Genomic DNA, 17,496 nt, shown 5'->3' on the forward strand with positions numbered 1-17,496 from the left:
CCCTTTGAGCATGTGGCTAATGCTTGTTTGTTCTCTCTAATGCTTGTTTGTTCTCTCTAGGTTCATAACTTGTACAGTTGTATTAAAGTTGCAGAAGACTTTGTATCCCCAGAGCATGTCAAACACTGCTTCTGGCTCACTCAGGAATTTAGGTATCTGTCGCATACGCATACGAACCATGAAGATAAACTGCAGGTAACTTCCCAGTGCTCAACAAAACCCTGTCCCTCTTGACCCTTTAAAAAAAACCTCCACCAAACCCAACAGACAAGCCCCTACCAAACCCAGAAGGGCTGTGGCCACACAACCCAAATGCTTTTGTGTTCAGATCAGCTGTAACACATTGGACCTTGGAGAGGAGTTTTATAGTTTTTGAACTGTTGGCTTTTTTAGTAGTTTTGAGGAAGCCATCTGAAGCTTCTCCTGAGCTTGTTTTGAATTATTTCCTTCTGTCACTTCTTGTTTACCCCCCCTAGCTGAGCTTGCAGCACTCTCCTCAGCCCACAGGGCTCACTTGATGTCCTGTTAAAATTTGAACCTTGTTTTCACAGGCTGGTGATTTATGTGAAGGCTGTGTCTGAACTGAGTGGCACAGGGGGTGGTGGGGAGTGGGAAAGCTGAGAAGTGACCTGTGCTGTTTGCTTGTATAACCAAAGACCTCTTACTTTCCTGCCAGGTGAAGAATGTCATATACCACGCTGTTAAAGATGCAGTTGGGATACTGAGAGCTAACGAATCCAGCCTTAGCAGACCGTGACATAGAGCGCCTTAACCACACACACTATGAAACAGAAGCGTTGGCAGCTGTTTTACCTACTCAGTCAGGACCTCTGTGGACTTTGAGATTATATGAATGTTACCTCATCTTCCTTTCAGCAGTACCAGAGGGTTGTGGTACTATGTTCTGTGTATTCTTCCAATGTTTACAAACCTGATATGTATATGTAGTAATATGTATGGACTGTGGCATACTGTGAATGCTCAGTTGCAATAGAACTTTATATGGAGTTGCTCTCCAAACTGTACAAAATACCTCCTATAGAACTGTTGGGAACTATTCCAAATTACTCGTTTGAAAAATATTACTCAAGGCATTGTAAAGCTTCAATTTTCAAAATTTATTTTGGGGTGGGAGGAAGTAATGGAATCACTGAATTCAATAACCAATTTACATAAAGAGTAAGAATGCAGTTCTGGAATTTCACATTAACATAGAACTAGCATTTAAAAGTAGCTTTAAGCTATTGTATAGTAACATAGAGATGGGGGTTAACCATCTTTAGGTAAATGTATTTAAATTTCTAAATGTTAAAAAGTTTTTGATCAAATGTCTTCTGTTCGAAACTGCTCTTTAATTTGAACTGTTTGATTCTCTGGTTTTTAACACTGAATGGTCTACATAAAAATTCTTCTATTTCAGATACTGTTCCTTGCCTGCCCTTTTCAGTTGACTCTTTAAAGTGTAATTAATTTGATGCAGTGCTTTGAAATGCAGAAGAAAATGGTGTATCATAAACTGTTCATACTGTGTTCTAAAGTATTTGAAGGCTTAGGGTACTGAATTTAGTGACAGATCTGTTTATAGCTACTTATAGTTAACCCAAGAATGACTTGGATGACTGACTGCTGCTTCTCAGCTGCTGCCAGTGCTGTGTGGTCTGTGTCAAAAGAGTTTCAGTGTGAAACGGCACAGACAGAACTCCAGAATTACTTGGAGAAAGACTGAAAACATCACAAAACTTAAAACAGGCAGAGGGGACTAGAGTGGAAATGTGCATTTCTCATCTGCCAAGACAACCCTGAGATAAAACAAACCTTTCTGTTCTTCAGTTCCTTCCTGGCACTGAAATGTGCTGGATGGCTGTTGGGAAGAGCCAGGCAGGAGAAGAAACCTCCTCCTAGATAGCCAAAAGTCCCTTTTCTGAGTTTCATGCAACAAATTGATGAACTCTGTAGTACTTCACCTGCTGATTATCATCAGCATTAACTGATCTCAGTCTGTCTCAAGTGACAGGATTCTTTTTCAGAGAAACTTTCTCTGCTCTGTCCCTCTGAAATGGGGACAGGCTCCACTGCCACACAGGGAGTAGGAATCTCTTAAAGGGGATAACTGAAGTGGACTTGAAGGAGGTTTGCCTGCAGCAACGCCTCCTCACTGTGCTCAATGGAGCTTCCCCCCCACATCCATGTGCTGAGGCCTCTGACAGTAAATACTTTGTCCTAGTCCCTTCAGCTGGCTTGATATGGCATTTCATGCTTGAACTAGTTGAGTATCCTTAAAGGCAACACTTCAGGTGGACATTCTCTTGCAGTACCAAGGTGAAGTAAATTAAGTAAAGCAGGCTAATTGCTTTCCTTGGAGCCAGCTGGAGCTTTGTGGGCAGCTGCAGTACAGGTACTGCCCAGAGAGTGAGATGAGTCACATCAGGAAGGATACATCACACCCTGTGTGCATGTCTGTTAAAAGACTCATTGTTGAAGCTGGATTTTGAGCTCTTACCAAGGCGCTGGTTCAGTCAAGCTTTATTGCAGCTGTTACCCACCCCACTCTTCAACTGCTTTTGTTTCTGATATGTCCTTTCTGGATTTTTCAAGATCACAGGAAGTAAACTGTCCCACTTACCTGTTCTTGTTGCATTTGGGGTGGAGATGGAACACCTGGGTTGCACAGCCCTGAAGCATTGGGGATGTTTTGCCACCCCCTGGCACAAAGGTGCTTTTTATGGCTGCAACTGGGAGCAGTTGGACACCATGTGAGAATCTCTGCCTCATCTGTTTCTCCACCCTTGTTGCTGTGATACGATTATTTATAGACTTAGTTTTCTTTTTGTAAGTCTTCCTTAAAATTAGAAACTCTGTCCTTTGCCTGGGAGGTGCCTGGGGCAGTGACAAATTCAGGTGAAAGGCATGGTTGGCTTTGCAAACTGCCTTTTGTGAGCCACAACATCCATTTTTCCTGAAGCTTTCCCTTGGGAAGACACACCTCTTCTCTGACTCGAAAATGTGTCATTTAAGCAGCAGAGAGGGCTGGCCATGGCCACAGGGTCTGGAGAAACCTTCCCAGCACTGCCAGCTGCCCTGCCCTCACTGTGACACTGCCTTGGCTCAGACAGGCTCCCCCTCTGATCATACAGAGCTGGAACGGAGCAGCTCTGTAACAGCTGCTCTGACTGAAAGCTTCTCTTTTCCTATGCAGTGAAAGGCCTAAATGTGTTAAAAGAAACAAAAGAAGGGTCTTATAAAACCAAAAGGGAGGTGTAGGAAGTAGGTATTGTTTGTTAAGAGTCTGAAGTGATGCAAACTAAACTGATGCATGGCAGTGACCGTTAAAAGCAGCTTTAATAAAATCTGTAGTGATTCAGGAAAACAAAGATCTTACACCACTGAAGGGTTTTGGTAACAGATTAAGCCAAAGTGCCTTTTAGGAAGAGATGCTGCTTGAAGCTGAGAATATATTTCAGGACTTTATATCTAAAAATATGCAACATCACACCACCAGTGCCATGTCACCACAGCCCCTCCTGGGAACATGGGCTGAACAGAAAATGGGAAGCAAATCTCACAGACTGCACTCCCCAAGAAGTATATTACAGTAGTTTCTTGGAGAATACAATCCCCAGAAAGAAAAAAAAATAATATATATATTACATAAAGTATTCTCACATAAGTTTTGCATTTTGAGGGTAGGACAGAATCAGGCAAAGCCAGCTGTACACATCCCTCCTGTCCCTAACTCCGGAGTGTGGCCAGCCGGGACTGCATCGCTTCGATATCTTCCTCCTCATCCACAGCAGCGGCTGCTCCCATGGGCTCGGGCTCTGGAAGAGCATCTGTGACTTTACTGGGTGCTTTACCCAAGGCCCCTGCAACAACAACAAACAGGCTTGTTAGTTGTGCTACACCTTCATTTAATAATTAGCAGCTTTCAGGGACAGCAGCAGCTCTGACCTGCCAGGCCCTCGGAGCCTCTGTGCTCCCACAGCTGCTGGGAGGACGCTCCCAGCTCCCCCCACAGCCCCACTGCTTGCCTGGGAGCATCCACTGCCTGCCAGGCAGGAGAGGAGCTGCTCCAGCCAGGAAACAGGGTGGGAAAAGCAAACTAGGATGCAAGAAACAAGAGAGGGCAGCGTGCCAGGCCCTGGGCAGGAGGTGCCAGCAGGGCAAGAGCCAGAGAGCTGCGTCTTCACTGTGGTACAGCTGAACACAGCCCTGTGCTTGTCACAGGAAATTTGGATAAGTAGCATTCTAAGCATTAGCTAAGTCAAATAACTAAACCAGCAGATCATTACTTCATGAGCTGGAAGGCAGAAGGTGTGGTTTTGGGAGGGTTTTTTTGTGTGTTTGTTTTGTTGTTTTGTTCTCCCCCAACAACTCAAGATGCAGCATTTTAGTGCCAGGACTCACCCCACAGCCTACAGCTGAAGGCAGTGCAGCTGAGTTTATTTCCTGGCTTCATTAGTAACAGTATCTAGTCAATCATATAAGTTTCACCTTGTTAAGAAGATTCACTGCACAAACCAACACTGATCTGTTAAGAGCCTCAATTACAGAACACCACAGACAGCAGCTGATGGATATTAGTTCTGGTTTACTGAGCCCTACTGGGCACCTCAGCCAGTATTCCCTGAGAAACCAGTTTGTCAGAGCTCTCTGCCCATTACCAAAGGCAGAGATGAGAGAGCAGAACAGATGAAGATTGAAATTGCTGTGTCTTACTGAACAGAGCGGGGGCTCTGCTCTCAGCAACACCCACAAACTCACCAGCTGTAATTTCAAAAAGGATTTTGTCAATTTCCATCTCAGCTTCCTCTTCCATCTCCTCCTGATCCTCCAGGCCTTCAAAGGTGTCCTCCAGCATTTCCTCTATAATTCCAGCCTAGCAGAAAACAACATGGCAGTATGTGATGCCCTTGGAAACATCAGAGTAAGAGGACACACTTCCTACTTTGGAAATCAAGTTACACCTATCCAGGCATTTCATAACCCCCTGGTCACTCCTCCAGCTTTTTGAATCAAGGCTGTCCTGTTGCAGGAGGGTGGCCAACACACCTCAGTGTAAGCACGTATCTCTACAACTGCTGCACAGGAAAAGCAGGAAGAAAACTGAGGATTAAATACATGTGTTCTCACTTTGAAACCCTCAAGCTGTTACTCATTGTCATTGCACATGCAAACACCACCAACCAGCTTTCTCCAAGCACATGAAATACAACTGCAAACCTCAGTCATGCAGCATGAGCTGTGTAACACACTGTGAAAGTGCTGTTTGACACAGCTTGCCCTTTTCTCTATCTGTGTTTGAAGACATTCCTTTGCAGGGCCTGCAACCTAGAGCTGGCCAAACTGCCTGGTGCACAATGGGGAAATTATTTAGAAATAAACTGATTTGAACTAAACAGTCTATAGTGGTAAGAGGGGAAAAAGCAAAACAATTTTGGTAATTGAAAATGTAACAGTCATGTCAGAGGCTTGGTATCCTTTCAAATGGGAGCACTTTCATCACATGGAGACACTGATGTGTAGATGTTTTAAACGCAGTATCAGACTGACCATAGAATCACAGAATGCCCTGAACTCACACAAGCCCTCTGTCAAAGGGGCCACCCAAAAGGGACCACCTCTTGTTCCCCTAAGCCTGATTTATGTGCTAGATCTCACCTTCATCATCTCTTTGGACAACTCCCTCATAGTTGCTTGGATTTCAGGGATTTTCACTAGATTTTGCATAGCTTTCATGACTTCTGTGCTCTTCTGCAATGAACCTGCTACTCTGAGGACAGCTGTGAAGGAGAGGCATAGAAAAAAAGTTTAAACAATCTGTGCACTGCTGAAAGCAGAGAAATTACATCCTCCCTGCATGGAAATTTGTTTATATTCAGCCAATTTCATTAAAAAAAGAAACAGGCATCCCACTTCTTCATTTTTCACTATCTTCCTGGAAAAGCCCAGCTTGTACCCACATTGGAAAAACCAGATTTACAGCAAATCTACTGGTCCTGTATGATTATCTGGAGCAACCCAGATGACCTGCAGAGAGATTTCAACCCACCAGTTCATCAAACAGAGAACCCCAAGCTGCTCCTGCCCAGGCCCCTCAGCAGCCAGAGGCCTTGCTGAGGGTTTCACCAGTGGAGCTGCAGTCCAGCCCCACATTTGACTGCTGGAACCTCCTGCCCAACACTGGGTACTGGAAACTAATTCTGGCAGAAGTTCTACTGCAACAGTTCCACAGCAAGGAGTAAGCTAGAAAATTAATACTGAAGCAGTTCAAACTGAATTTAACAATACTCTTTCCAGAGGCTATTCTCATAATGTAATTTATAGGATCTCCTCATATGTGTCAATACACCAAGATCAAAAAGCAATAATTAAGGGAACTTTGAGGTTTTTGAATTCTGCCATCTAACTTTGTAGCTTCCTAGATATGGAGAACTTACCTGTTTGTATATAAAATGGTCACTCCTTAACGAAGCAAAATGAAGGTACAGCATATATTATTTTTCATTTTAATAATGTCTTTAAGAGCCTTACACTTGTAATGTTAACAAACTGACAGAAACCTTGCCTTGAGTGGTCATTTCCCAAGTTAATACAAATCCCAGACTGAATTCTAGATTCGTTCCTATTTCCTCTCTAAGTGTATCAGAACATTTCCAGGAAGATAAAGATTCTGGTAGTTGTTACAAGGAGGAGGGTGCTTTGAGTTTTTTCCCTTTAAGGGACACCTCAAAGCTGCAAAGATGGTCCTGCTTCCCTTTCCTGAGTGAAATACATGGGGAGCCACATCTCACCTATTGTAAGATTACACTGAAGGTTCATGCTACAGCTCCTGATTTATCACTCATCCAGTGTTAAAATCTACTTTGAGAATGCTGGGGTGGGAGAATACTTAGACATTTCAGTTGTATGTTAACCTCCACCAAGTCTTTCCCTCTCTTTAAAGCTTTCTGCTCTGCTTGTTACAGGCTGGAATGTTTTCAGCTATGGAAAACACTGCAAGAAGTCTTATTACAACAGATTTCTGATGTGGGTAAGGAATGAGGGAAATACAATGGTTCTGGAGGTGCACAGAGGACCAAGGAGGGTTTACAGAGAACAGGTATTAAGGCAAGGGACAAATGGATTCATCCACACCAAGAAAATCAAACACTGTTCACCCATCTCCATTTAGGTGTTGTTAAGTGTCCCCAGACTCTTGCTAGAGAAACAATCATCTACAAGACAAAGGGAATTCAGTGGAAGGAAATTAACCTCCTGTTACAGATTCTGTCCAAATCAGTAACACAGGCTCCACAAGGATAAAGGAATATTAGGAATGCATTCACACTGTTTAGGAATGCACACTAAAAACGTGCCCCAAATTCTTGTAAGGGAGTTCAGTTTCAGCGCCCGCGATTCTCACATTACTGCAACCCTCAGGCTCTGAGGAGAGGTGTGAGATGATCTGCTGAGCAGCTAATCAGAGGAAATGGGGAGCCAGCAAGGATCTAGGGAACAACAAGGGGCAGGAACCCCAGGAAACTAGAACTGGGAGCTCCCTGACTACTTCAGAGCTCAGAGTGGGACACCTATCCAGGCAGGGGAGTGGGGAAACAGCCTCCAGAATATCCTGCAAACTGACAGGGGTTATTGCCTACGGGAATATACCACTCATCATGGGATGCAAAGGAAAAGAGCATGTTTGGACTCAGGAAAAACTTATTATGGATATTTTAAGGAGATTACAGGAACGTGACTGAACTTTAGGGGAACTACCTCTGCCTGCATTTGACCTCAGTTCTGAACACAGAAACCTCAGACCTCACCCCTAACACTGAAACAGTCATTGTGCTTGGGCTCAGAATTTGTTCTTACCCAGCTGGTTCTTCATCCCCATGAGAACAGAGTTCATGTGGGCTTTGGATGCATAGAGTTTGCTTACGGCCTTCCGGGAGCGGATCAGCTCCTTCGCCAAGATCACACACACATCCTTCTGACCCTTTTTGGCAGCATCCTTTACTGACCTCTTCACCTTCTCCTCTTCCCTCTGGATATCTGGAGCACAGAAAAACACAGCATGTAGTGACAAACTGCTAAGGATTTGGAAGAGAGATCAGTCATTTGTTGGGGTGTGTTTTCAATGCCACAAAGAATTGTTTCTGCTTGATTTCAGATTCTCTCTGTTACTCCACGACCTTGTTCTAGGCTGATTTGCATGTTAGCTGGTGAATTCAACTAAATATTAATAGGAAAATTCTCATTACTGAACATCCAGCTCTGTAATTTCCTAAAGGACTGTCTGGGAATATTACTGCATGGATGCTTAGCTGACTAAAAGGAATTCTTAAGAAGCAAAAAAGGTCCAGCAAGAACAAAGCACTCTGAGATGACTACTTGACTTACAACTTCAAAATAACTTTCTGCTGATTATTAAACTGGTCTGATATAAATATATAAAAACAAATACACACATATGTAATATATACATGCACAGTTTAAGAATACTGGACTGATTTTCTGCTCACAAGATTTCCTCTTCTCTGCCCATCACCAGATAAACTCACTTCACCAGGAAGGAACAAAGATGTCACAAGGAGTTCAAACTATCAGTCTCAGCAGACAGACAAGCATTTTACTAGCAAAAATGTCAGACCACATTCAAATCCCACACCCACATGCCCACCTTCAAGTGAATTTGAGGGCTGTTGTAGGCAAAACTGTTGACACTTTCCTAAATCCCTGAATCGTGTTTTTCTGAAAAAACACACATTCAGTAAGATTGTAGGAGGCTGATCTCTAGAAAGTTTTACATATACACTGCTTTAAAAAAAAATAAGGCATAACCACTTGTATAGTGAATTTATAAGGGTGTATCCACAAATTCAGGAGTTACTTAGAACCACAGATTTGCTAATTACTGCCGAAAAAGCCTTAATCCTTGCAGGTAAACTTAATTATTCCCCTGTCAGGCCTAACTTATTGAGCCTCAACTGGACTCTCAGCCAGTACACCTGTACTTAAGGAGTCAAGGTCCTGAGTTTCTACTGCTCATACTTTAAACCCACATGCATTAGGTGTTCCTATAAACTGGCACACTCATATCACAGGCTGGCCAGGGCTGAAGCTATGGATAATTTATCAGGAAAAACTAGTCTGGCTGGAGAATCATTAGATTTGATTCAAAACAGCCTGTTCAAACTCTCCTGGCATCCAGCTTTGTTCAATAGCTTTTTTTAAGAGAGAGCTGGAGCAGGACTACTGAACTAAGCATGAGCACCAAAGAGGTAGGTTTGAACTATTAGACCCTAAATAGGCTTCCTTAAATACTATCAGTTTCTCTAGCACATCTGATGTGACCGTTCACAATTCTGCCCTGTCAGGTAACACTGGCTGAGAACAGCAGGAGCCAGGTACCCCAAAAAGCCCAGAGTAAATAAAGAATTGAGACAGTAAGGGTTAGGCTCACCTTCCTGCAAAGAGTCGATGGAAATGACCACAAGAACAATTATTTCTAGAAAAGGCTCTGCTCAAATTTAGTTTTGAGTCTTCTTGGTTTATGCCTGACAAGTTACACGTTGGCAAGAACCAGAAGTTGCTCTTTTATAAAAACAAAGGCATTGACACACACTTTTTGGCACAGGCCGACCTGGAGACTTTGATGCAGCTTTTCATGTTGGAGTTAATGAACCCTGTACTCAAGACCAGTCATTCTCTCAATATCAAGGGGGCCTTTATCCTGAAGGACTGGCAGAAAGCTGTAGGATCATAATTAGAAAAACATACCCTTGCTTCTTCCTCACTAATATTTGCAGTAATGTCACAAGCTTGATGACATTTGTATGTCAGACACGGGACTGAGCCAAGTAGGTAGGAAAGAGCTGAAGTGGCCCAGCAGGAAGCAGAAAGCACCAGAAGAACCCCAGCAGTACTGGGGAATTATAACTTTCACTCTGTCAGGCTGAGAACGACCACAAGTATTGTGTTACTACATCCAGACTTGAGTGCTTTCCCTGGCATGACCAACAGCTGAATATGAGATTAGAGGCACAAGCAGGCAAGAACAATCAGCTTCATCTTTGAAGGTCAATGTCAGCTACGCCCCTCAAGTGAGCCAAAGTCACCACCCCAGTCCCTCTGCAGCACAGAGGGACAAAGCAGCTCAAAGCACCTGCCAGAGGGACTTGCAAGCCCAGCAAAGCACAAAGTTCCTGCATTACTCCAACTGCATCAACTCAAAAAATTCCATTCTGAAGTAACAAGGACACCTTTCATTTCTCCAAACCTTCTAAGCCCTCCAAAGCAGCCTACACACAGGAGTCCAACAACAGATGGTTTCAAGCAGTGTGTTGCTATTTTAGTAACTGCACTGACTGGGCGAGCCAAGTGTTCCGGTGATCCAAGCCCACTCAGTTCATCCCAGGTGGATCTAGTTTTGCCATATCCAAACACATCTTGCACAGCCTTCCCCAAGGAAACTAAGACAGGCCTCAGCTGAGCATCCTTAGTCAAAGACCGCAGGGATTTCCTGTGTAAGGCTCAGCTGAAAGGACAAAGCACAGCAGAATCCAACTACAGCAGGTGATTTTTGAGAAAACCTCCAGTGGCACATGCCTGTCACCCTTCAGGAGCAGCCTGCTAGCCTGGGAAGTGTCCAGCAGAACCACAAACTTCCACAGCTGACACTTGGTAAGACGTGAAATCCTGGCACGAAGCTGTTCTGTACTTTAATGGGAATTATCAGAATAGCAGGTGGTTGGTGATTGGTGCTGAACTGTATTTCTTTGAGTGTAAGACTCTGAAATACAGACATGTTTAAAGCTGTTACAATAACCACATTTACATCCACACCAAAATATCAGATTACCCCATAACTCAATACCTATATGGGCCATTACAAGTATTATGGCATGGATAAAGTTAAGAGAAAACAAAATTTCATAAAACATCAATAGTGAACACGTGGGTAGTTTGCTCCTTTGAAAGATGTAGCTTCTGAAACACATTTTGCTAATAAGATCAGCCACACTGCAGTTCTTCTGTGCCTGGTACAGCCACACAAAGTGCCCTGGAGAATGCAAAACAATTTACAAGCATAATGAACATCCCTGTACATCAGTTTTCCTGGAAAAGGCATAAACTCTGTTCCTCATTTTACAGATGACGAAAAAGACAGACTTTGTACTGCACAAGCATCTCTCTCCAACCAATTCATATAAATCCACAAGTGGGGGAAGACACAAACCCTGCCAGGCTACTGCAGAGGCACTGGCTGGGGATAAACTAGGAAGAGAGAATGTACTCCTTGAGGAGTCACTCAAAGCAGGCATGTGCCTGGTAACCAGATACTGACACAAAATATCCTTTACCAGCACATCCTATGGACAAAGCCTGAAGGCGGGGTCGAAGACAAAAAGGGGAAAACAAAACCTAGCCCCAAACCCATTTTCAGGTTCAGGGAAGGCAGGCAGAAGGGAGAACAAATTTTGAACAAACAGCAGTGTAATAATAAGCAACTCCTCCGCTTTCCAGGACACCTTCAGCAGTGCAATGCTCATAATTTAAGAGCAAAACACCCACCCACTGAGAAAATACTCTTTTTTTCCCTCCCTCACTTCTGTTTGTAATTTTCCCAAGCTGCCAGCAAGCTACTTTTGTTTGGCATGTGCACTTCACAGCAGCACATACCAGTGGAACTTTCTACCTGTGGAATTACATACCACACTGATACTACTCATTAAATCAAGGTGGGTGAAATTCTGGACAATAAGTCTGATTCATGTTATCCAAAGGGATTTAACAGCATTATGTCTTAATGGGAGCATACAGTTTCAGGTTCTTTTCAAAATTTTACCTGGAGAACCTCACAGCGACACCATTTTGTAACACAGACCAAGTCTGGTCCCAGGATCACATTCATCTTTATTCCAGACATGAGAGAGTACAGCAGGTTATTAAATTTCATAGCCTGCCCCAATTAAAGCAAAAAAAACCCAAAACCTTGGAGGCAGACAAGGAGAGGAAAACCAAAAAATGAGACACAAGTACAAACCTCTGATCTGTCTATCAATCACTCTCATTTCTTTCCTTATCTTCAAGGACCATTCATTGACCTTAAAAAGAGAAAGTGAGAGTTACTTGAAATTCCAGCTTTAAAACTATGCTTTTATACTTTCATGTAACCTAAACATTCGGTATCAAAAGCAGCACTTCAAAATGCCCAAGCTTTAAGTGATTTCATTATTCAAATAAAAAAAGCCCAAAACATTGCAGAGATACCACCAGCTACTGCACCGCTCTGAATGTTCAGACAAGGAGTTAAGGAGGCCCTTTATAGATCCCTTCCAAATGAAATGCTTCTATGATTCTATGAGGTGATTTGTGAATCAGACACTCCCTGCTGAGCTAACTTCTCACATCACACCCATGCCACTGTGCAGAGGGAACTTGCCACAGGGGATTTCAGCACAAGGTAGAGAGAGACTTTGGCGTAGGATGACAGCACCAAGTGCTACTCTCTATTTCAGTCAGGAGGATCCACAGGAGGTCTCCAAGCCAGCCCTCTCCTCAAAGCACAATCAAGTTCAGAGTTCAGAAAGGTTGTCTGGGGCCTCCTCCACTGAGTTTTGATACTGTTTGAGAGCAGAGACTTCACAGCCACTCTGGGCACCTGTTCCAGCACTGAATCTGACCTGTAGTGAAGACCTTCCCTCACGTCTGATTCAAAATTCTCCTCTGGCCCCCTGTGGCTGTAGCCCCTCTCCTGTCACGGGGCACACCTCAGAAGTACCTTCTCTGTCTTGACTACAACCCCACTGGAGGCACTGAGAGGCTTTAGACCTTTAGAATAGAAGCTTTGGTGCTACTTTTATTCTTTGCAGCACAGATTTTGCCCATTATCTAAACAAATCCCCTAAGTATTAAATGATATCTAGTTGATGGACCCACTGGCACACTGTTCCTGCCCGTGCCCAGGCCACTCAACAAGTCTAGTTGGTTGCATAAGTAGTTTCCTACGAAAACCACCTTCATGTTTATGTGATTATTTTTTTTCAATTCAAATGAAAAGCTTTGTCTAACTGAATAAGCTGTACAAAAGAACTGTAAAACAAGTTCTCTTCAGTGCATGAGACCAGCAGGGCAACAGATTTAGACTTCTACCGGTCTCAGAAATGCTCTTGGTCACAATGAACAAGACCATGTTTTGACTGCAGAACAACCATCATCTGAGGTGCCCAAGCACAAAATCTTCTGAAAAAAACTCAACAAACCCAAAGCCCTGCAGAGATCTGTGCATATACAGAAGTGCAGAAGTTTCCAAGGGTTTCAGAAAGCTCCTGCATCTTTAGTTAAATTGTGGTTTTATAGGGGCAAAAAAACCCAACCCTTGCAGGACCAACTGCAGCCTCCTCTCTTGTTCTTCAGAACAGAGGAGAAAATGTCGAGTCATTCCTCACCCTGACAGGAAGCTAAGAAGGTCCTTCTTTTGAGTATGGGCTATGTGAGGGAGGAAAAAAGCAAGAGGAAGAGACTGAGGTAAAACAGAGATTTGCTCTACAACTTTTATTCTAGAACAAACCAACACATATTAGGCCTTCCTGTAGGAGCACAATCAGCAAGTGTCACATGAACCACAGCAGGACTCGCAGCCTCTGTCTCTGGGATGTACAACCCAGCACAAAGACACCATTAAACCACAACTGGCTCTGTGCTGTCACCAATCCCTGCTGACTCTGACAGCAGAAACCTCTTGGACAGCTCATCCCTAGCCCTGCCTAGCAATCAGCAGCTTGGCAGGACTGTCCTAAAGGCAGAGCTGGGTGCTTCTGCCTTCCCTGGTGCTCCCAACACTCATCTCCTGTTCTGTGTGCAAGAGGAGGAGGAAATCCCATTGTCTCTCACCCAGGCTACTCCATGCTTCCACTTACATCAGACACAGCAATTTGCCGAGCTGTAAAAAAGCCATTACTGCTCATCTCACTCAGGACACAGGGGCCCGGAGCACAACTCCACACTGATGACACTGTTCTGCTTCCACTCCTGATCTAAACAAAACCATCATTCTCACAGCACTGCACCACACCAGAGTCAGCCAATAGAACACTCAGCTGGAAAGAGCCAACTTGGACTACAGTGGAGGGAAAACCACTTTCTAAACTCGAACAATCCCAATATGGCATTAAATGTACAGCAGATCCCCAGCTTTAGGCAGGCCAGAATGCACCAGCCCCTCACAAGGAATGAAGACATTTGCCTTGTATCGTTCATAAACGAATTATCTCCCATCAACAGAGTGGGCACACAAATGAACCCAGGGCAAATCACTGCCACTCCAAAAATCTCAGCCCCTCCCCATCATCATCCAGCTCCTGCAGTGCTCAGATCACCCTCTCCAGCCCTACCCTGGGACTGCATCTTGTGCAGTCAGACACGAGGTAAGTGGTGCTGTTCCCCCACCAGCTAGGGAGCAGAAACAACTACTTCTGCTTCCTTCTAAAGCCGCTGTTACACACAGGAGGAAAGGCATTTCTTATTAATGGGTCTCTCACTCTTAGGGCCTGTGAAGTGCTCACAGCCTGCACCCCAAGGGAGTGCTCAGGACAGCAAGAGGACCCACGTCACCTCTCCCTACACCTGCCCCACAGTGCCTTTGCAGGGTTTTCTGCAAAGAATCCCAGAATTGTCAGGGTTGGAAGGGACCTCTGGAGATTACCCAGTCCAAGCCCTCTGCCAAGGCAGGGTCACCCAGAGCAGGTGACACAGGAACACATCTAGGCGGGTTTGGAATGTCTCCATAGAGAGAAACTCCAAGACCTCCCTGGGCAGCTGTTCCAGTGCTCTCCCACTCTCAGTGTAAAGAAGTTCTTCCTCATGTTGAGGTGGAACTTCTTGTGCTTTAGTTTATGGCCACTAATCCTCATCCTGTCACTGGGCACCACTGAGGAGAGTTTGGCACCATCCTCCAAGAGCTCCAAGGTGACCCACAGACATGCTGTGCTGCTGGGAAACACGAGAAGCTCATCAGTCAGGAAAGGCAAAAGAGTGGCCATCAAAGGTGAGCCAAGAACTCATCAGTGCAGCACCACCACGTGGTGTGGGCTGCTCGGTTGTGTGATGTGTTACATCAGTCTCCAATCCCAGCTCCCTCTGTGGGATCTTGTACCACCACTCGGGAACAGAGGAGACTATGACCCAGCCCATCTGGTGCTCCAACACAGGCAGAGGAGGAAGGGAAAAGACATTCCCAAAGGAACATTCCTCATCCAGTTCTGTCACCCAACAAGCAACAACCACATCCTGCTCTCCTGGGACTTGGCTGCTGCAAAGCAGGGAGATCTGGGAAATGAGATGAGGGAAGATCTGTGACACTGCAGCTTTTCTGAGCCCTCAACTCGTGTGCCTGCCATCCTGCTGCTTTTCCAGCACCTTTAATGTATTTGATCTTCCCTTCACCATATAGCAGACATTTTTTATTAACACCATTTTTTTATTAACACACTGTTTTTTTAAAATTAACATATTAGTAGTGATTTATGAAAGGCAACAATGAAATCCATCCGTGGCTTGACTATTTCATCTCACCATGACATCAGAAAGTTGTTGGCAGAAACAAGGCTCACTCAGTTTGTCTGCAGACTCACCTTCCCCCTCCAAGTCCCAATATCGCAGTTGTTCCTAATTGTGTCTGCAAGTGGAGCTAAAATTATAGAATCATGGGATGTTAAGAGGTTGGAAGGGACCTTAAAGGCCATCCAGTTCCAAGCCCCTGCCATGGGCAGGGACACCTTCCACCAGACCAGGCTGCTCAAGGCCTTGTCCAACTTGGCTTCGAACACTTCCAGGGATGGGGCAGCCACAGCTTCCCTGCATAACCCGTTCCAGGGCCTCACCACCCTCACAGGGAAGAATTTCTTCCTAATATCGAACCTAAATTTCCCCTATTTCAATTTGCACCCATTCCCACTTGTCCTGTCACTACAGTTCCCGACGAACAGTCCCTCTCCGGCTCCCCTGGAGCCCCCTCACACACTGGACGGTGCTGTGCGGTCTCCCCGCGCCGCCTCCCCGGGCGTACCCAAGCCTAGGCCGGGCCCGGCCCCTCTTCACCCCCGCCCGCCGCCATGGCAACGCCACACACCCAGGCCTCCGCACGAAGCCTCACCTCCCGGCAACCTCCCAGCCCCCTCTGATCCCCCCGGGGCGGGTGCGGTCCCTCACCAGCTCCTTGGGCGGCTTCTCGGGGGTCTTCCCGAACAGCCCCATGGCGGCCGCCCCGCCCGGCGCTTCCGGGTTCCCCTGACGGGCGGGGCCCCGCACTGCGCCTGCGCCAGTGCCACAGCGGGCCCCGCCCCTTCACCGCGCGCGGGGCAGGGCCCGGAGACCATCGCTCCGCCCACTGCCGCGTGCCCTCGGTCCAATCACGGGGCGCTGCCCGCGGCCCCGCCCCGCGCGTGAGGGGCGGGAACGGGCTGAGGGAGGGGGCGGGGCGAGGGTCGCTTGGCACCTTGCACGTGAGGGTATTTGTAACGTATTCACAGAATCAGTGCGGTTGGAAAAGACTTCTGAGATCACCGAGTCCAACCTATAACCCAACACCACCACGTCCAGTCTTTCCTTAAACACCTCCGGGGACGGTGACTCCACCACCTCCCCGGGCAGCCCATTCCAATGTCTAATCACCCTTTCTGTGAAGAAATGCCTCCTTAATGTCCAACCTGAACCTCCCCTGGCGCATCTTAAGACTAATCTAAACCTCCCTTGGCACAGCTTTGAGGCTGTGTCCTCTCGTCCTGTCGCTGGTTGTCTGAGATCAGAGCCCGACCCCCACCTGGCCGCAACCTCCTGTCAGGGAGTTGCAGAGAGCGAGAAGGTCTCCCCTGAACCTCCTTTTCTCCAGACTAAACACCCCCAGCTCCCTCATGACAGCACATGGGCTCCAGACCCCTCCCCAGCTCCGTGGCCCCTCTCTGGACTTGCTCCAGCACCTCAGTGACCTCCTGTTCGTCCAAGGGCTCACTCACACCACACTCCAGTCCCACAGGAGATCAGATGGGAAAGCTCACAGAAGCCGGTGCCCACCTCGCCCCCAGCTGCTCTTTCCGAGATATCCCACCGGCCAGGCCTGGCTCATCTCCACCCTCCACTCCACAGGGTCACCTGGCCGAAATGAAGGGACAGCTTGGAGCCGCCCCGCTGGAGCTCCAGCGAGTCATTCCATCTAATCACGCCCCGGTGCACAAGCTGAGGCAGAGAGGACTAGAAATAAATCACTGATGCACAGACTGAGTGGAAAAGCTGAGGAAGAAAAAGGTGCTATTAGCTTAAATATAACTCTCGATACCTCACAATTATACTTACCCTCATCATTTAATTACCAGAGAAAGATATTTTAATGACAGTTACAAAAATGCACAGCTCACCTTTGTCTTTTTTCCTTCCAAAAGTCTAACGCAGAACAAAGATCTAAACAAGCTTTGTAAAGGGGAGCTCTCGTTTTGGGCTGGGCACCATCAGTGGGAA

The 17,496-nt window shown here is 45.9% G+C and overlaps 2 protein-coding genes across 3 annotated transcripts in view; one reads left to right on the forward strand and one right to left on the reverse strand.

Annotated features, from left to right (window-relative positions):
- The window catches only part of KDM3A (lysine demethylase 3A), a 30,404-nt gene extending 28,985 nt beyond the window's left edge, over positions 1-1,419 (forward strand). Inside the window, exons 25-26 of the mRNA XM_064653502.1 lie at positions 61-195; positions 677-1,419. Of these exons, the coding sequence (XP_064509572.1) occupies positions 61-195; positions 677-757 (216 nt within the window). The 3' untranslated portion in view covers positions 758-1,419. The remainder of the gene's footprint in view (positions 1-60; positions 196-676) is intronic.
- Positions 1,420-3,320: 1,901 nt separating this feature from the next.
- CHMP3 (charged multivesicular body protein 3) lies at positions 3,321-16,323 on the reverse strand. 2 transcript variants are annotated; one of them, XM_064653500.1, is made up of 6 exons: positions 16,195-16,323; positions 12,029-12,089; positions 7,855-8,034; positions 5,659-5,780; positions 4,762-4,876; positions 3,321-3,863 (listed from the first exon to the last, which is right to left on the reverse strand). In XM_064653500.1, the coding sequence occupies exons 1-6, from the start codon at positions 16,237-16,239 to the stop codon at positions 3,730-3,732; spliced, it is 657 nt and encodes a 218-aa protein (XP_064509570.1). In that variant the 5' UTR covers positions 16,240-16,323; the 3' UTR covers positions 3,321-3,729. The 2 variants fall into 2 exon arrangements, with proteins under 2 accessions (XP_064509570.1, XP_064509571.1); XM_064653501.1 differs by having other exon boundaries at positions 16,139-16,248.
- Between the last annotated feature and the right edge of the window lie 1,173 nt (positions 16,324-17,496).

The sequence above is a fragment of the Pseudopipra pipra genome, chromosome 4 (genome assembly GCF_036250125.1).
Source record: "Pseudopipra pipra isolate bDixPip1 chromosome 4, bDixPip1.hap1, whole genome shotgun sequence".
Taxonomy (NCBI): Eukaryota; Metazoa; Chordata; class Aves; order Passeriformes; family Pipridae; genus Pseudopipra; species Pseudopipra pipra.

Excerpts from the sequence above, each read along its gene's own strand:
- CHMP3 (XM_064653500.1), bottom strand. The coding sequence starts at position 16,239 with ATGGGGCTGTTCGGGAAGACCCCCGAGAAGCCGCCCAAGGAGCTG. Across the intron at positions 12,090-16,194 it reads AGAAGCCGCCCAAGGAGCTG|GTCAATGAATGGTCCTTGAA; the intron begins GTGAGGGACCGC and ends TCTCTTTTTAAG. Across the intron at positions 5,781-7,854 it reads GGGGATGAAGAACCAGCTGG|CTGTCCTCAGAGTAGCAGGT; the intron begins GTAAGAACAAAT and ends TCTCCTTCACAG.